Below are 16,533 nucleotides of genomic sequence, written 5' to 3' on the forward strand. Positions count from 1 at the left end.
GCCGCTGAAAAACATCCCCACAGCATGATACTGCCACCACCATGCTTCACCGTAGGGATGTTGCCAGGTTTCCTCCAGACGTTACGCTTGGCATTCAGGCCAAAGAGTTCAATCTTGGTTTCATCAGACCAGAGAATCTTGTTTCTCATGGTCAGAGTCCTTTAGGTGCCTTTTGACAAACTCCAAGTGGACTGTCATGTGCCTTTTACTGAGGAGTAGCTTCCACTCTACTATAAAGGCCTGATTGGTTGAGTGATTGGTGGAGTGCTGCAGAGATGGTTGTCCTTCAGGAAGGTTCTCCCATCTCCACAGAGGAACTCTGGAGTTCTGTCAGAGGCTGACCGAGGCCCTGACCAAGGCCCTTCTCCCACTGATTGCTGCCAAAGGTGCATCAACAAAGTACTGAGTAAAGGGTCTGAATACTTATGTAAATATGATATTTTAGCTTTGTCATTATGGGGTATTGTGTGTAGATTGATGAGGACAATTTTTAAATTTTTAATACATTTTAGAATGAGGCTGTTAATGTAGTAACGTTGTAATACTTTGTAAATGTACTGTATCTCCATGAATTTAAAGTATAAAAAATACTTATTAGACATTCATTCCGGAACATTCCACATTATAATTGATGGAAAGGTCAACGCCTGCTTTGGTTAACAATAGCTTGTTGTTGACAAGACATGTGCTGCCTTATTGGAATAAAGTGGACTGAAATGCATAGGTTCCCATCACAAATATCATTGCAATGTGGAAACAATTATGTTCATAATAGCTCTGCTATGTTAATCAATAGTTTTAATTAATAGTTTAATTAATAGGTATTTTAGGTATTCCAGCACTTGGCCTGTCTGTTTCTCTGTGTTCTAACATGTTCATTCAAATCAATTGAATTCAAAAATACAACAATTAACAAGACATGACATAACACCAATAGTTTTAACTCCAGGCTAGTCCCTTTCCAAGTGGCAGAGTGAGTTAGCTCCATGGTAAGGTTAGCCTATATCCTAGTCCCTTTCCAAGTGGCAGAGTGAGTTAGCTCCATGGTAAGGTTAGCCTATATCCTAGTCCCTTTCCAAGTGGCAGAGTGAGCTAGATCCATGGTAAGGGTAGCCTATATCCTAGTCCCTTTCCAAGTGGCAGAGTGAGTTAGCTCCATGGTAAGGTTAGCCTATATCCTAGTCCCTTTCCAAGTGGCAGAGTGAGCTAGATCCATGGTAAGGGTAGCCTATATCCTAGTCCCTTTCCAAGTGGCAGAGTGAGTTAGCTCCATGGTAAGGGTAGCCTACTGTACATCCTACAACCTACTAGAGAGAGCTAGCAGATCAGATCGCATTGGTGGAGTGAAAATAGCTACTGTCTGTAATGGTACACTGCTTGGACAGCTCTACTGTGTTACTGTAATGGTTCCTACTGGCAAATGTTGGTCATACTGAGACACATACAGTAGAATTAGTGTTTCCCCTGTAGTCATTTATCAACAGAACATTTTATTTATTTTGATTTTACCTTTATTTAACCAGGCAAGTCAGTTAGGAACAAATTCTTATTTTCAATGACGGCCTAGGAACAGTGGGGTTAACTGCCTGTTCAGGGGCAGAACAACAGATTTGTCTACTTACCCAGAGTCAGATGAATTCATGGATCCCATTTTAATGTCTCTGCGTGCAGTTTGAAGGAAGTTGTTAACTAGCATTAGTGCAATGACTGCTAGCGGTTCCCATATACTTCCAGTCATTGTGCTAATGCTAGTTAGCAATGGCTCTCAAAACAACCTTCCACTTCTTCAAACTGTACACAGAGATATACAAATGGTTCATTTTGACTTGGGGGGGGGGGGGGGAGTAGAAAAATTGCTTGATTGTCAAAATCTCGCACTAGCCCTTTAAGATCATAGTGACAAGTGTCAACATGTATTTGTAGCACACAGAGTGAAATTTAGAAATGGCAGTGTGTGAGTCTGGGGGAGAGGAAAGGAAGTCAAGGTGCAGCTAGATAAGTGTTTCCTTACTACTGAAGTACTCTGCCACACCTTTCTGTACCATTTTGATTAGATGAAGACAGTTCACAATTGTTTGCTTGCTGGTATGCAGTGTGGCCAAGTTAGTACTAGATGTGGGAGGGTGTAGCTACAGAATGTAGCAATCTGTCGCTGAAACAATGTAGCCAACTGTGGTTATTTTGTGGTTCTCTTTCGGAGATGTTGAGAAATCAATGTTACAATGTTTCTATTTGCACGCCGACAATGGAATAGACATCGTGCACGTTTACTAAGATAAATATTTATATTAAGAGTTTCATTTACAATCTGTTAAGAGTTAATCATTAAACTAGGGAGTACACACACACACACACACACACGGCAAAATACTTCTTATCACACCCAAAGATATAAAATCAGGTGAAGGCAAGAAGCTGAATGAAATCCTGTAACGTCAAGTGTTTTATGACATTCTTCATTGTGAGGAAGTCATTTAGGAGATTATCATCAGGTTCTAATCCCTCCATTTCCAATCTGTCACCGCTGGAAAACAGAAAACCCAAACCAGGCTGTTTTCCCAGATGCCACTACTTTAGCACTACTACTACTTTCAGTGTACCCCTATGATCCCTGGTCAAAAGTAGTGTACTATGTAGTGAAAAGGGAACCATTTGACACACACAGTACTGTAAAGTTGAAATCTATGACTAAACTTCCAACAGTTTGTCAACAGCTATCTTTAAACAATAGTTATAGCTGGTGCTTTCAAAGTTGATTATATTATATATTATTTGAAAGGTCATGACCTTTCAGAACCACTTGTAAAAACAACGTTTAAAGTCTATCAGGATTTCCTTTTCTTTTTTAAAGCAATTTATACAGGTAATTATGACATGCATCCTAGAGGTCGAAGGTCAAAGTTCTGTTTTATCTGAACATTCCTGAAAATGTGCTTCATTGATAGCTGTGAACCCAAGCTTTCCAATTATATACTGTATGATTTAAAGGGTATACTTGAGCAATAAGTAACATTCATTTCTGGAACATTCCACATTATAAGTGATGGAAAGGTCAACACCTGTATACTGACATTTTTTTGTGATAGGGTCAAATCCATGAGGGAATAGTGAATGGGATGGAGGGATGACTGAAAGAGTACTAACACAGAGGAAGCTGCCATTGCTGCGGTGCTATCACACATTTTAGAACTAGGGACATAGACCTTCTAGAAATTCACTATGAGACATCATCACCCTGAGTCCAACGCCAGCCCTCCAGTACCCCCAACAGTCCAACTCCAGCCCTCCAGTACCCCTAACAGTCCAACTCCAGCCCTCCAGTACCCCCAACAGTCCAACTCCAGTCCTCCAGTACCCCCATCAGTCCAACTCCAGTCCTCCAGTACCCCCAACAGCCCAACTCCAGTCCTCCAGTACCCCCAACAGTCCAACTCCAGTCCTCCAGTACCCCCAACAGCCCAACTCCAGTCCTCCAGTACCCCCAACAGCCCAACTCCAGTCCTCCAGTACCCCCAACAATCCAACTCCAGCCCTCCAGTACCCCCAACAGCCCAACTCCAGTACCCCCAACAGCCCAACTCCAGTACCCCCAACAGCCCAACTCCAGTACCCCCAACAGCCCAACTCCAGTACCCCCAACAGCCCAACTCCAGTACCCCCAACAGCCCAACTCCAGTACCCCCAACAGCCCAACTCCAGTCCTCCAGTACCCCCAACAGCCCAACTCCAGCCCTCCAGTACCCCCAACAGCCCAACTCCAGCCCTCCAGTACCCCCAACAGCCCAACTCCAGTCCTCCAGTACGCCCAACTCCAGTCCTCCAGTACCCCAAACAGTCCAACTCCAGCCCTCCAGTACCCCCAACAGTCCAACTCCAGCCCTCCAGTACCCCCAACAGTCCAACTCCAGCGCTGCAGTACCCCCAACAATCCAACTCAAGCCCTCCAGTACCCCCAACAGCCCAACTCCAGTACCCCCAACAGCCCAACTCCAGTACCCCCAACAGCCCAACTCCAGTACCCCCAACAGCCCAACTCCAGTACCCCCAACAGCCCAACTCCAGTACCCCCAACAGCCCAACTCCAGTACCCCCAACAGCCCAACTCCAGTACCCCCAACAGCGGGGTAGACAAAGGTATCAAACATAATGTAGAGGCTTATGATATAAAAAAATATACCTATGAGTTCAAAAGTGTAACTTACTGCAGTATTATTCTCGGGTTGAAGGGTGAATTCAGGCCTGGCTCGCAGTCTGCGTTCCAATTCATCCCAATGGATGTTTGATGGGGTTGAGGTCTCTCAGGGCTCTGTGTAGGTCATTCAAGTTCTTCCACACCGATCTCAACAAACCGTTTCTGTATGCTTTGTGCACGGGGGTATTGTTATGCTGAAACAGGAAAGGGCCTTCCCCAAACTGTTGCCATAAAGTTGAAAGTACAGAATGGTCTAGAATGTCATTGTATGCTGCAGCGTTAAGATTTCCCTTCACTGGAACTAAAGGGCCTAGCCCTAACCATAAAAAACAGCCCCAGATGCAGGTAGTGGGGCAGGTAGTGTTCTCCTGGCATCCGCCAAACCCAGATTCATCCGTCCGACTGCCAGATGGTGTAGCATGATTCACCTTGCGCGCTAACCAAGGTCGCCAGGTGTACGGTGTTTCCTCCGACACATTGGTGCGGCTGGCTTCCGGGTTGGATGCGCGCTGTGTTAAGAAGCAGTGCGGTTGGGTTGTGTTTCGGAGGACGCATGGCTTTCGACCTTCGTCTCACCCGAGCCCGTACGGGAGTTGTAGCGATGAGACAAGATAGTAATTACTAACAATTGGATACCACGAAATTGGGGAGAAGAAGGGGTAAAAAAAAAATTTAACAAAAAAAAACAAGCACTTACTGTTGAGCAGGGCAGAAATGTTACAAACTGACTTATTGGATACGTGGCATCCTTGAAAGTCACTGAGCTCTTCAGTAAGGCCATTCTACTGCCAATGTTTGTCTATGGAGATTGCATGTGACCAAAATGCAATATGTTGCATGCTTTGTATTGCTGTTTTGATTGAAGTTGACTTGAAAACAAGTCACTAAGACTCAATCAATCTGAATAGGTTTATTTGGATTTAGTGCTAGGCTATATCAAGCATCCCATATCTGATTTCCAGATGACTTTGTCATCCTAAATATAAGGTCTAAATCTCTCTGTGTGTCTCCTATGAGCAGTTAGAATCAAATGTGCATATCCACTATCTTAATTCACGTGGTTGATTCCAAAATGTCTGACCTTGGTGTGTAGCTGAGGTCGAGACAGCAGTCGCATCGTGTGCGTGTGCGTGTGCTGCTCTGTACCATCACTCATTCTTATATCCTTATGTACATATTCTTTATCCCCTTACACTGTGTACAAGACAGTAGTTTTGGAATTGTTAGTTAGATTACTTGTTATTACTGCATTGTCGGAACTAGAAGCACAAGCATTTCGCTACACTCGCATTAACATCTGCTAACCATGTGTATGTGACAAATAAAATTTGATTTGCGTGTGCGTGTGCGTGTGCGTGTGCGTGTGTGTGAGATACTAAGTAGAGAGCTTTTCTTCGTTGTTCAAGCCTGTTACATCACATTGATCTGCTTAGCATGTCGACCAGGCAGCAACCCTCCCTCTCTCTTTTCAGGAAACAAAATGGGGTTAACATATGAGTGATGGAGTTCTTTCCTGTTGATTTCACTACATAAATACCAAATAGAAAGACTTCATATTATAACAAAATAATAATATTATTATTATTATTTATATTGATATTATTGTTATTACTGGATCAGTAATGTAGTCTGGATCAGTAATGTAGTCTGGATCAGTAATATAGTCTGGATCAGTAATGTAGTCTGGATCAGTCGATGTGTTAGGAACTGGATCAGTAATGTAGTCTGGATCAGTAATAGTCTGGATCAATCAATGTGTTAGGAACTGGATCAGTAATGTAGTCTGGATCAGTAATATAGTCTGGATCTGTAATGTAGTCTGGATCAGTCAATGTGTTAGGAACTGGATCAGTAATGTAGTCTGGATCAGTCAATGTGTTAGGAACTGGATCAGTAATGTAGTCTGGATCAGTCAATGTGTTAGGAACTGGATCAGTAATGTAGTCTGGATCAGTCAATGTGTTAGGAACTGGATCAGTAATGTAGTCTGGATCAGTCAATGTGTTAGGAACTGGATCAGTAATGTTGTCTAGGCCCATATTTACAAAGCGTCTCAGAATAGGAGTGCCGATCTAGGATCAGGTCCCTCCTCTTATTCATTATGGTTTAAAATACAAAACTGATCCTAGGTCAGCACTATTACTCTGCAATACTTTGTGAATATCGGACCTGGTTTCAAATCAGTTTGTGGATACCGGACCTGGTTTCAGATCAGTTTGTGGATACCGGACCTGGTTTCAGATCAGTTTGTGGATACCGGACCTGGTTTCAGATCAGTTTGTGGATACCGGACCTAGTTTCAGATCAGTTTGTGGATACCGGACCTGGTTTCAGATCAGTTTGTGGATACCGGACCTGGTTTCAGATCAGTTTGTGGATACCGGACCTGGTTTCAGATCAGTTTGTGGATACCGGACCTGGTTTCAGATCAGTTTGTGGATACCGGACCTGGTTTCAGATCAGTTTGTGGATACCGGACCTGGTTTCAGATCAGTTTGTGGATACCGGCCCTGGTTTCAGATCAGTTTGTGGATACCGGACCTGGTTTCAGATCAGTTTGTGGATACCGGACCTGGTTTCAGATCAGTTTGTGGATACCGGCCCTGGTTTCAGATCAGTTTGTGAATACCGGACCTGGTTTCAGATCAGTTTGTGGATACCGGCCCTGGTTTCAGATCAGTTTGTGGATACCGGCCCTGGTTTCAGATCAGTTTGTGAATACCGGACCTGATTTGGTATTAGTGCAGCTACTCTTCCTGGGGTCCACAGAAAACATGAAACATAATACAGAAATACAAAACATCAATAGACAAGAACAGGTCGAGGACAGAACTACATAGTTTGTGCTTTTCTGACACATGTTGCACTTCTGTCTTCTTCAGGTTTCATCCTACAGTATGTCATGTAAATAGAGATGAAATAGACTCATTAACATCCTATCTTCTGTCTTCTCCAGGTCTGTTCAGGGCCGCTGTCCCCAGTGGTGCCTCTACTGGTATCTATGAAGCTCTGGAGCTCCGTGACAACGATAAGACGCGCTACCTGGGCAAAGGTACGCACAACTCCCTCTTCTGATTGGACTAGCTAGTAACACTCCCTGTTCTGATTGGACTAGCTAGTAACACTCCCTGTTCTGATTGGACTAGCTAGTTTACTTGTCATTTACAGTGCATAGCGAAGGTCACACCCCTTGCATAGTCTTCACATTTTACTGCCTTAAAATTACAACAATTGATCTACAGTGCATTTGGAAAGTATTCAGACCCCTTGACTTTTTCCACATTTTGTTACGTTAAAACCTTATAAATAGGTTTTTCTCTCTCGTCAATCTACCCAAATGCCAAAGCAAAAACACGTTTTTAGACATTTTTGCAAATGAATAAAAATAATAAACATATATATCAAATGTACATAAGTATTCAGACTCTTTACTCAGTACATTGTTGATGCACATTTGGCAGTGATTACAGCCTAGAGTCTTGGGTATGATGATACAAGCTTGGCACACCTGTATTTGGGGAGTTTCTTTGCAGATCCTCTCAAGCTCTGTCAGGTTGGATGGGGAGCGTCACTACACAGCTATTTTCAGGTCTCTCCAGAGATGTAGGATCAAGTTCAAGTCTTGGCTCTGGCTGGGTCACTCAAGGACATTCAGAGACTTTTGCTGAAGCCACTCCTGTGTTGTCTTGGCTGTGTGCTTAGTGTCGTTGTCCTGTTGGAAGGTGAACCTTCGTCCCCAGTCTGAGGTCCTGAGCGCTCTGGAGCAGGTTTTCATCAAGGATCTCTGTACTTTGCTCCATTCATCTTTCCCCTTATCCTGACTAGTCTCCCAGTCCCTGAAAAACATCCCCAGAGCATGATGCTGCTACCCCCATGCTTCACCGCAGGGATGGTGCCAGGTTTCCTCCAGACGTGACAATTGGCATTCAGGCCACAGAGTTCAGTCTTGGTTTCATCAGACCAGATAATCTAGTTTCTCATGGTCAGAGTCTTTAGGTGCCTTTTGGCAAACTCCAAGTGCGCTGTCATGTGCCTTGTACTGAGGAGTGGCTTCCGTCTGGCCACTCTACTATAAAGGCCTGATTGGTGGAGTGCTGCAGAGATGGTTGTCCTTCTGGAAGATTCTCCCATCTCCACAGAGGAACTCTGGAGTTCTGTCAGAGTGACCATTGGGTTCTTGGTCACCCCTCTGACCAACCCCTTCCACCCCAATTGCTCAGTTTAGCCAGGCGGCCAGCTCTAGGAAGAGTCTTGGTGTTTCCAAACTTCTTCCATTTAAGAATGATGGAGTCCACTGTGTTCTTGGGGACCTACAATGCTGCAGACATTTTTGGTACCCTTCCCCAGATCTGTGCCTCCACACAATCCTACAGACAATTAATTTGACCTCAAGTCTTAGTTTTTTGCTCAGAGAACTGTGGAACCTTATATAGACAGGTGTGTGCCTTTCCCAATCATGTCCAATCAATTGAATTTACCACAGGTGGACTCCAATCAAGTTGTAGAAACATTTAAAGAATAATTATCAGCTTAATTTCGAGTCTCATAGCAAAGGGTCTGAATATTTATGTAAATAAGGTATTTCTGCTTTTTTATTTTTATATATAAAGTTGAAAAAATTCTAAAAACCTGTTTTCGCTTTGTCATTATGGGGTATAAGAGTTGTATAAAGTTGGTTGAATCTTATTCAAAATGGTTTACAGCTGAATGGCCTCCCGGGTGACGCAGTGGTTAAGGGCGCTGTACTGCTGCGCCACCAGAGCCCAGGCTCTGTCGTAACCGGCCGCGCCCGGGAGGTCTGTGGGGCGACGCACAATTGGCCTAGCGTCGTCCGGGTTAGGGAGGGTTTGGCCGGTAGGGAAATCCTTGTCTCATCGCGCACCAGCGACTCCTGTGGCGGGCCAGGCGCAGGGCGCGCTAACCAAGGTTGCCAGGTGCACGGTGTTTCCTCCCAAAAAATTGGTGCGGCTGGCTTCCGGGTTGGATGCGCGCTGTGTTAAGAAGCAGTTGGGTTGTGTATTGGTTGTGTATCGGAGGACGCATGACTTTCAACCTTCGTCTTTCCCGAGCCCGTACGGGAGTTGTAGCGATGAGACAAGATATTAGCTACTAAACAATTGGATACCATGAAATTAGGAAGAAAAAGGGGTAAAATAAAAAATAAAAATAAATGGTTTACAGCTGTAATAGTTGCCAAATGACATACGCAATCAAGACATGTTATTTTTGTATTAATTCTGAAATGTTTCTATAACTTTCTTTCATTTCTAAATGTGTTCCCTTTATAAATAGCATTTTGAGGCAGTATAATGTGTAGACTTTCACCAGGCTATAGGCACTGTATTTATAAGTGGACTTTAGAAACACACTAGTCTTAGAATGTATTGTTGACATAGCTAGTTTCCAATGTTTGCTTCCATTTCCAATGTCCATGTACTCTAGCCTGGTCCTAGATCTCACTGTGCTGCATGGCCAGCTCGTGTGGTTGCCATGGTAATAACCATAGGAGTTGGCAAGACAGCACAGACACATCTGGGACCAGGCTAGTACACAGCTCACTCTATACATTTTTTCCATTACATGTTTTCTATATTTTCCTTCGTTCTTCATCATTCTTTTCTCTGACACTTCATCCTTCTCTCCTCCTGTCAGGGGTGAAAAGGGCTGTTAAACATATTAATGAGTTCTTGGCCCCAGCTCTGTGTAACCAGGTAAATGCACAGTGTGGTGGAGCAACAGGAGTAAGACAGAGATAACACTGAATATGAACTGGTTGATGAAAGCATGACTTTCAAGTGGGTTTGCCATGATTTGACAAGTAACTAACCTCTGTGGCAGGCATTCACAGACGATCACAGATTTTCTAAATCGTTATTACGGCCATAAAAATATAATGACTAGAAGGGACATTCCTCCAAGTCAAAGTTCCGTGACGGGTGGACCGACCGGCGGCCATATTGTCATTCTATTTCTGTGATTACCCCATGATCCCAATAGTAGATCATTCCACTTGACCTTTGTTTAACCAGCCTAGTTGCTGCCACCACAGCAGATAATATTAGCGAGATCTAAGGCTTGCTCTGTGATCGTCTAGTAATGCCTGCTGCTCTTGCATGGTCTACTTCTCCCTGGGTCGTGACGCTTTGCTTGTCCCCTCTGCAGGTGTCTCAAAAGCTGTTGATCATATCAATAAAACTATTGCACCTGCGCTTGTACGGCAGGTAGGAACATTCACTGTTTGACTAACATTGACAACGTTGTGCTGGTGTCGAGTCAGTGTTGCATAGAGTGTACAGTATGGCATAGAGCAGCTAAGAACAATCCTGAGGACAATGAAGTCAGAGGGTAAGAGAAGACACGTCACTTCAAGTTCCGTTTATTAGTTGTTGTTTTTTTACCCCATGGAGTTTGCTAGATACAATATATCCTCTTGGTCTGTTGAATTTCTCTGTAAGATGTTATTATTGTATGTATTCAACACTGTACTCACCTCAGTGACCAGAGCTACAGAGGTCTCAGGTAACCTGGCTAGGTAGCACCTCAAGATGCTGTGTGTAGTGTGTACTAGTGAACCTAAACATCCTTGAAGACAGGTGTTTTGGACTAACCTGTTTGAACTTTGAACTAACCTTTTTGTTTGTTTGTTTGTCAGTTCCGTCCATCTCTAATGACTGGTGTGTTGTTCTGTGTCTGTCTGTCTGTCTCCTGTTGTTCAGAACGTCAACGTCCTGGAGCAGGAAAAGGTTGACAAGCTGATGTTGGACATGGATGGCACAGAGAACAAGTGTAGGTTACTTTCTTTTGGTTGGTATATGGAATTTTAGCATAGAGTTGAGTGCATTCCAGTGTACGAGGCTTCAATGCAAATACAGGCATGTCATGTTACCTTCCTTAGGACCTTAGAACAGCAGTCTACTTGAATACAGCCCAAATCCACAATTTAGGAAAATGAGAAAAAAGGCAGAAATTGTTTGCTTTATTGGCTCTTCACTTTCTGCCCCCCCCCCCCCCCCCTCAGCTAAGTTTGGTGCCAACGCCATCCTGGGCGTGTCCCTGGCTGTGTGCAAGGCCGGTGCTGCTGAGAAAGGTGTCCCCCTTTACCGTCACATCGCTGACCTCGCTGGCAACCCCAATGTCATCCTCCCCGTCCCTGTAAGTTTATCGTCATCCTACCAGTCCCCATTAAGTTTATCGTCATCCTACCAGTCCCCATTAAGTTTATCGTCATCCTACCAGTCCCCATTAAGTTTATCGTCATCCTACCAGTCCCCATTAAGTTTATCGTCATCCTACCAGTCCCCATTAAGTTTATCGTCATCCTACCAGTCCCCATTAAGTTTATCGTCATCCTACCAGTCCCCATTAAGTTTATCGTCATCCTACCAGTCCCATTTAAGTCTGTGTTTACTAATGTGTGAGTCATCTTTATGTGACCTTGCATCAAGACTGTGTTGTCCTGCTGAGCTAAAGCTGACTTACAGTTGAAGTCGGAGGTTTACATACACTTAGGTTCATTGAAACTCGTTTTTCAACCACTCCACAAATATCTTGTTAACAAACTATAGTTTTGGCAAGTCGGTTAGGACATCTACTTTGTGCAGGACACAAGTCATTTTTCCAACAATTGTTTACAGACAGATTTTTTTCACTTATAATTCACTGCATCACAATTCCAGTGGGTCAGAAGTTTACATACACTAAGTTGACTGTGCCTTTAAGTAGCTTGGAAAATTCCAGAAAATGATGTCATGGCTTTAGAAGCTCCTGATAGGCTAATTGACATCATTTGAATCAATTGGAGGTGTACCTGTTTATGTATTTCAAGGCTTACCTTCAAACTCAGTGCCTCTTTGCTTGACATCATGAGAAAATCAAAAGAAATCAGCCACAACCTCAGAAAATAATTGTATACCTCCACCAGTCTAGTTCATCTTTGGGAGCAATTTCCAAACGCCTGAAGGTACCACGTTCATCTGTACAAACAATAGTACGCAAGTATAAACACCATGGGACCACGCAGCCATCATACCGCTCAGGAAGGAGACGCGTTCTGTCTCCTAGAGATTAACGTACTTTGGTGCGAAAAGTGCAAATCAATCCCAGAACAACAGCAAAGGACCTTGTGAAGATGCTGAAGGAAACAGGTACAAAAGTATCTATATCCACAGTAAAACGAGTCCGATATCGACATAACCTGAAAGGCCGCTCAGCAAGGAAACTATGGTTTGCAACTGCACATGGGGACAAAGGTCATACTTTTTGGAGAAATGTCCTCTGGTCTGATGAAACAAAAATATAACTGTTTGGCCATACTGACCATCGTTATGCTTGGAGGAAAAAGGGGAAGGCTTGCAAGCCGAAGAACACCATCCCAACGTGAAGCACAGGGGTGGCAGCATCATGTTGTGGGGGTGCTTTGCTGCAGGAGGGACTGGTGCACTTCACAAAATAGATGGCAGCATGAGGTAGGAAAATGATGTGGATATATTGAAGCAACATCTCAAGACATCAGTCAGGAAGTTAAAGCTTGGTCGCAAATGGGTCTTCCAAATGGACAATGACCCCAAGCATACTTCCAAAGTTGTGGTGAAATGAATTAAGGACAACAAAGTCAAGGTATTGGAGTGGCCATCACAAAGCCCTGACCTCAATCTTATAGAAAATGTGTGGGCTGAACTGAAAAAGCGTGTGTGAGCAAGGAGGCTTACAAACCTGACTCAGTTACACCAGCTCTGGTAGGAGGAATTGGACAAATTTCACCCAACTTGTTGTAGAAGGCTACCCGAAACGTTTGACTCAAGTTAAACAATTTAAAGGCAATGTTACCAAATACTAAATGAGTGTATGTAAACTTCTGACCCACTGAATGTGATGAAAGAAGTAAAAGCTGAAATAAATCATTCTCTCTACTATTATTCTGACATTTCACATTCTTAAAATAAAGTGGTGATCCTAACTGACCTAAGAGAGGGAATTTTTACTTTGATTAAATGTCAGGAATTATGAAACTGAGTCTAAATGTATTTGGCTATGCTGTTTGTAAATTTCCGACTTCAACTGTACGTTAGCTCCCCGAGCTAATGCTTAGGCTTTAGCTCAGCTGGATAATACAGTCTAGTGTTGCTGTGGTTCACTGAGCTGCTACGTCTTACCTCTGATATGTTGGTGTGAAGGTGAAACCCGTCTAGCTCTCCTTCGTTACAATGTCCACATTGCTTTGCTCTTCAGTCATCTTTGAACACTTTTTTTTCATTTTGTTTGATATGAAACTTCAGTTTGATTTGTCTGTTGTCTCTGTCCAAGGCCTTCAACGTGATCAACGGAGGTTCCCACGCAGGCAACAAGCTGGCCATGCAGGAGTTCATGATCCTCCCTGTAGGAGCCAGCACCTTCAAGGAGGCCATGAGGATCGGAGCCGAGGTCTACCACAACCTGAAGAACGTCATCAAGAAGAAGTACGGCCAGGACGCCACTAACGTGGGAGACGAGGGAGGCTTCGCCCCCAACATCCTGGAGAACAAGGAAGGTGAGAGCCGATGAGTGTCAGTCAGTTAATAAATCAATCCATTAATCAGTGTATAGCCCTTTTTCTCCAGCAACAGTTGTCACATGTCCAGCAGTATGGCACCACTGCAGCGTCACTTCAGTGGAATAATGAGTTGTGATGCTGCTTCCTGACACTTCTGTGCCTGAGCTGAGAGGGAATGTCCTAGAACCCTCTAGTACTTCACCTAAGACTCCTTCGCCCCTTCATCTTCCCCTCCCGTGACCCTATGTTGGTGTGGCTCTTTCTATTCATTTGCCCAGGAATGCTACTCCGGAGGCGACAGATGAAGGCCTCAATCCAATACTGAATAATGTACAGACCAGTGTAGCTCTGTTTGACTCTGTGTAGCTCAGTATATTTCAATCAGCACATGTGAGTGGAGTTGAGCGGTTGGAAATCCCGCTCCTCGCTCATGGTGCGGTGTGTCTTTCCTAACGCTCTGCTAAAAAATAAAAAATAAAACGTTCACAGAAAAATCTTCACTTTCGCTCCAAATTCGCTCCATTCATTAAAAATCACAATTTAACCAGCACCCATCTATTTTTGTGACTAACTGGACCTACCAATTGGTTTTTAAGTATTGAAACCAAACCATGTGGATTTGAATGAAAAGTATTTGAATAAACATGAAAAAGTGAATTTAAGAAGCGAACATCATTTCAAATAGGTTACATGTCATATTAAACAGCATATATAGGTCAGGACCCAGACAGGGAGCCTAAGAATGAATTGATAAATGTATATAAAGCCAACCAAATCTCATTATTCATCGTGAGGGAATCTTAACTCTAATGTATCTATGTTCCTCTCAGCTCTGGAGCTGCTGAAGGAAGCCATTGGCAAAGCCGGCTACACCGACAAGATCGTGATCGGCATGGACGTGGCCGCCTCCGAGTTCTACAAGGACGGGAAATACGACCTGGACTTCAAGTCACCTGACGACTCCAGCCGTTACATCACCCCAGACCAGCTGGGAGACCTCTACAAGAGCTTCGTCAAGGATTACCCAGGTTGGTGTCCATGCATCCCAAATGCCACCCTATTCCCTATATAGTGCACTACTTTTGACCCCCATCACCAAGGGGGACAGGTTGCCTGGGGTCGGCAGTGCCACTACCACTAGATGAAGAATTACCCAGGTCTGCTACTAAGAGAAACACTAATCCTCATTTTAAGACTCCGGCTGAGTTACCCAGGTCTGCTACTGAGAACCACTGATCCTCATTATACTGTTAAGACTCCGGTCACAGTCCCCAATGGCACACTATTCCCTATAGGGCACACTACTACCCATAGGGCTCTGGTTAATAGTAGTGCACTATTTTTTATTTTTTTTATGTAGGGAATAGGGTGCCATTTCTGTTAGGCTGAGTGACTGACTTTCGCCCTCTGTAAGAGGCCAGGGCCTCTGTGGATCTTTAAGATACTGTAATACTCCTCTAGCTAAAGGTAAATCCGTTGAACAATAAATATCTAATTGCAGTCAATTAGGCTTTAAAGTGACTTATCCCTTCCTATCCCCAGTCGTGACCTCAACGACGTGCTCTAACGACTAACCCGTTACAACCGTCCTCCTCCTGTCTTCTACAGTGGTGTCCATTGAGGATCCCTTCGACCAGGATGACTGGGCGGCATGGTCCAAGTTCACGGCGGAGACCAGCATCCAGGTGGTGGGTGACGATCTGACAGTCACCAACCCCAAGCGCATCGCCAAGGGTGTGGCCGACAAGGCCTGCAACTGCCTGCTGCTCAAGGTCAACCAGATCGGCTCCGTCACAGAGTCCCTGCAGGCGTAAGTACCGGTCCACGCGCAGACAGACAATTCATATATAGTTAGCGACACCACTCGCTCTGTACCACTGGCACCCATTTTGACTTGCTCAGGGAAACAGAGTCCCAAGTGGGGTTTTTTTCATACAGAATAGAATGTAGTGTACCACCAGATAGAATGAATGTTACAGAATAGAATGTAGTGTACTACCAGATAGAATGAATGTTACAGAATAGAATGTAGTGTACTACCAGATAGAATGAATGTTACAGAATAGAATGTAGTGTACTACCAGATAGAATGAATGTTACAGAATAGAATGTAGTGTACTACCAGATAGAATGAATGTTACAGAATAGAATGTAGTGTACTACCAGATAGAATGTAGTGTACTACCAGATAGAATGTAGTGTACTACCAGATAGAATGTAGTGTACTACCAGATAGAATGAATGTTACAGAATAGAATGTAGTGTACTACCAGATAGAATGTAGTGTACTACCAGATAGAATGTAGTGTACCACCAGATAGAATGTAGTGTACCACCAGATAGAATGTAGTGTACCACCAGATAGAATGTAGTGTACCACCAGATAGAATGTAGTGTACCACCAGATAGAATGTAGTGTACCACCAGATAGAATGTAGTGTACCACCAGATAGAATGTAGTGTACCACCAGATAGAATGTAGTGTACCACCAGATAGAATGTAGTGTACCACCAGATAGAATGTAGTGTACCACCAGATAGAATGTAGTGTACCACCAGATAGAATGTAGTGTACCACCAGATAGAATGTAGTGTACCACCAGATAGAATGTAGTGTACCACCAGATAGAATGTAGTGTACCACCAGATAGAATGTAGTGTACCACCAGATAGAATGTAGTGTACCACCAGATAGAATGTAGTGTACCACCAGATAGAATGTAGTGTACCACCAGATAGAATGTAGTGTACCACCAGATAGAATGTAGTGTACCACCAGATAGAATGTAGTGTACCACCAGATAGAATGAAT

The 16,533-nt window shown here is 43.8% G+C and overlaps 1 protein-coding gene across 2 annotated transcripts in view; it reads left to right on the top strand.

Annotated features, from left to right (window-relative positions):
- The window catches only part of LOC139416947 (enolase 1a, (alpha)), a 29,068-nt gene that overhangs the window by 9,505 nt on the left and 3,030 nt on the right, over nucleotides 1-16,533 (top strand). The window contains exons 3-9 of one of the 2 annotated variants that reach the window (XM_071166134.1): nucleotides 7,149-7,244; nucleotides 10,355-10,413; nucleotides 10,909-10,978; nucleotides 11,211-11,344; nucleotides 13,496-13,718; nucleotides 14,552-14,749; nucleotides 15,330-15,531. In XM_071166134.1, the coding sequence (XP_071022235.1) occupies nucleotides 7,149-7,244; nucleotides 10,355-10,413; nucleotides 10,909-10,978; nucleotides 11,211-11,344; nucleotides 13,496-13,718; nucleotides 14,552-14,749; nucleotides 15,330-15,531 (982 nt within the window). Of the gene's footprint in view, nucleotides 1-7,148; nucleotides 7,245-9,844; nucleotides 9,904-10,354; nucleotides 10,414-10,908; nucleotides 10,979-11,210; nucleotides 11,345-13,495; nucleotides 13,719-14,551; nucleotides 14,750-15,329; nucleotides 15,532-16,533 lie in introns of both variants that reach the window. The other variant, XM_071166135.1, reaches the window with a different exon arrangement.

This window comes from Oncorhynchus clarkii, chromosome 9 (assembly GCF_045791955.1).
Source record: "Oncorhynchus clarkii lewisi isolate Uvic-CL-2024 chromosome 9, UVic_Ocla_1.0, whole genome shotgun sequence".
Classification (NCBI taxonomy): Eukaryota; Metazoa; Chordata; class Actinopteri; order Salmoniformes; family Salmonidae; genus Oncorhynchus; species Oncorhynchus clarkii.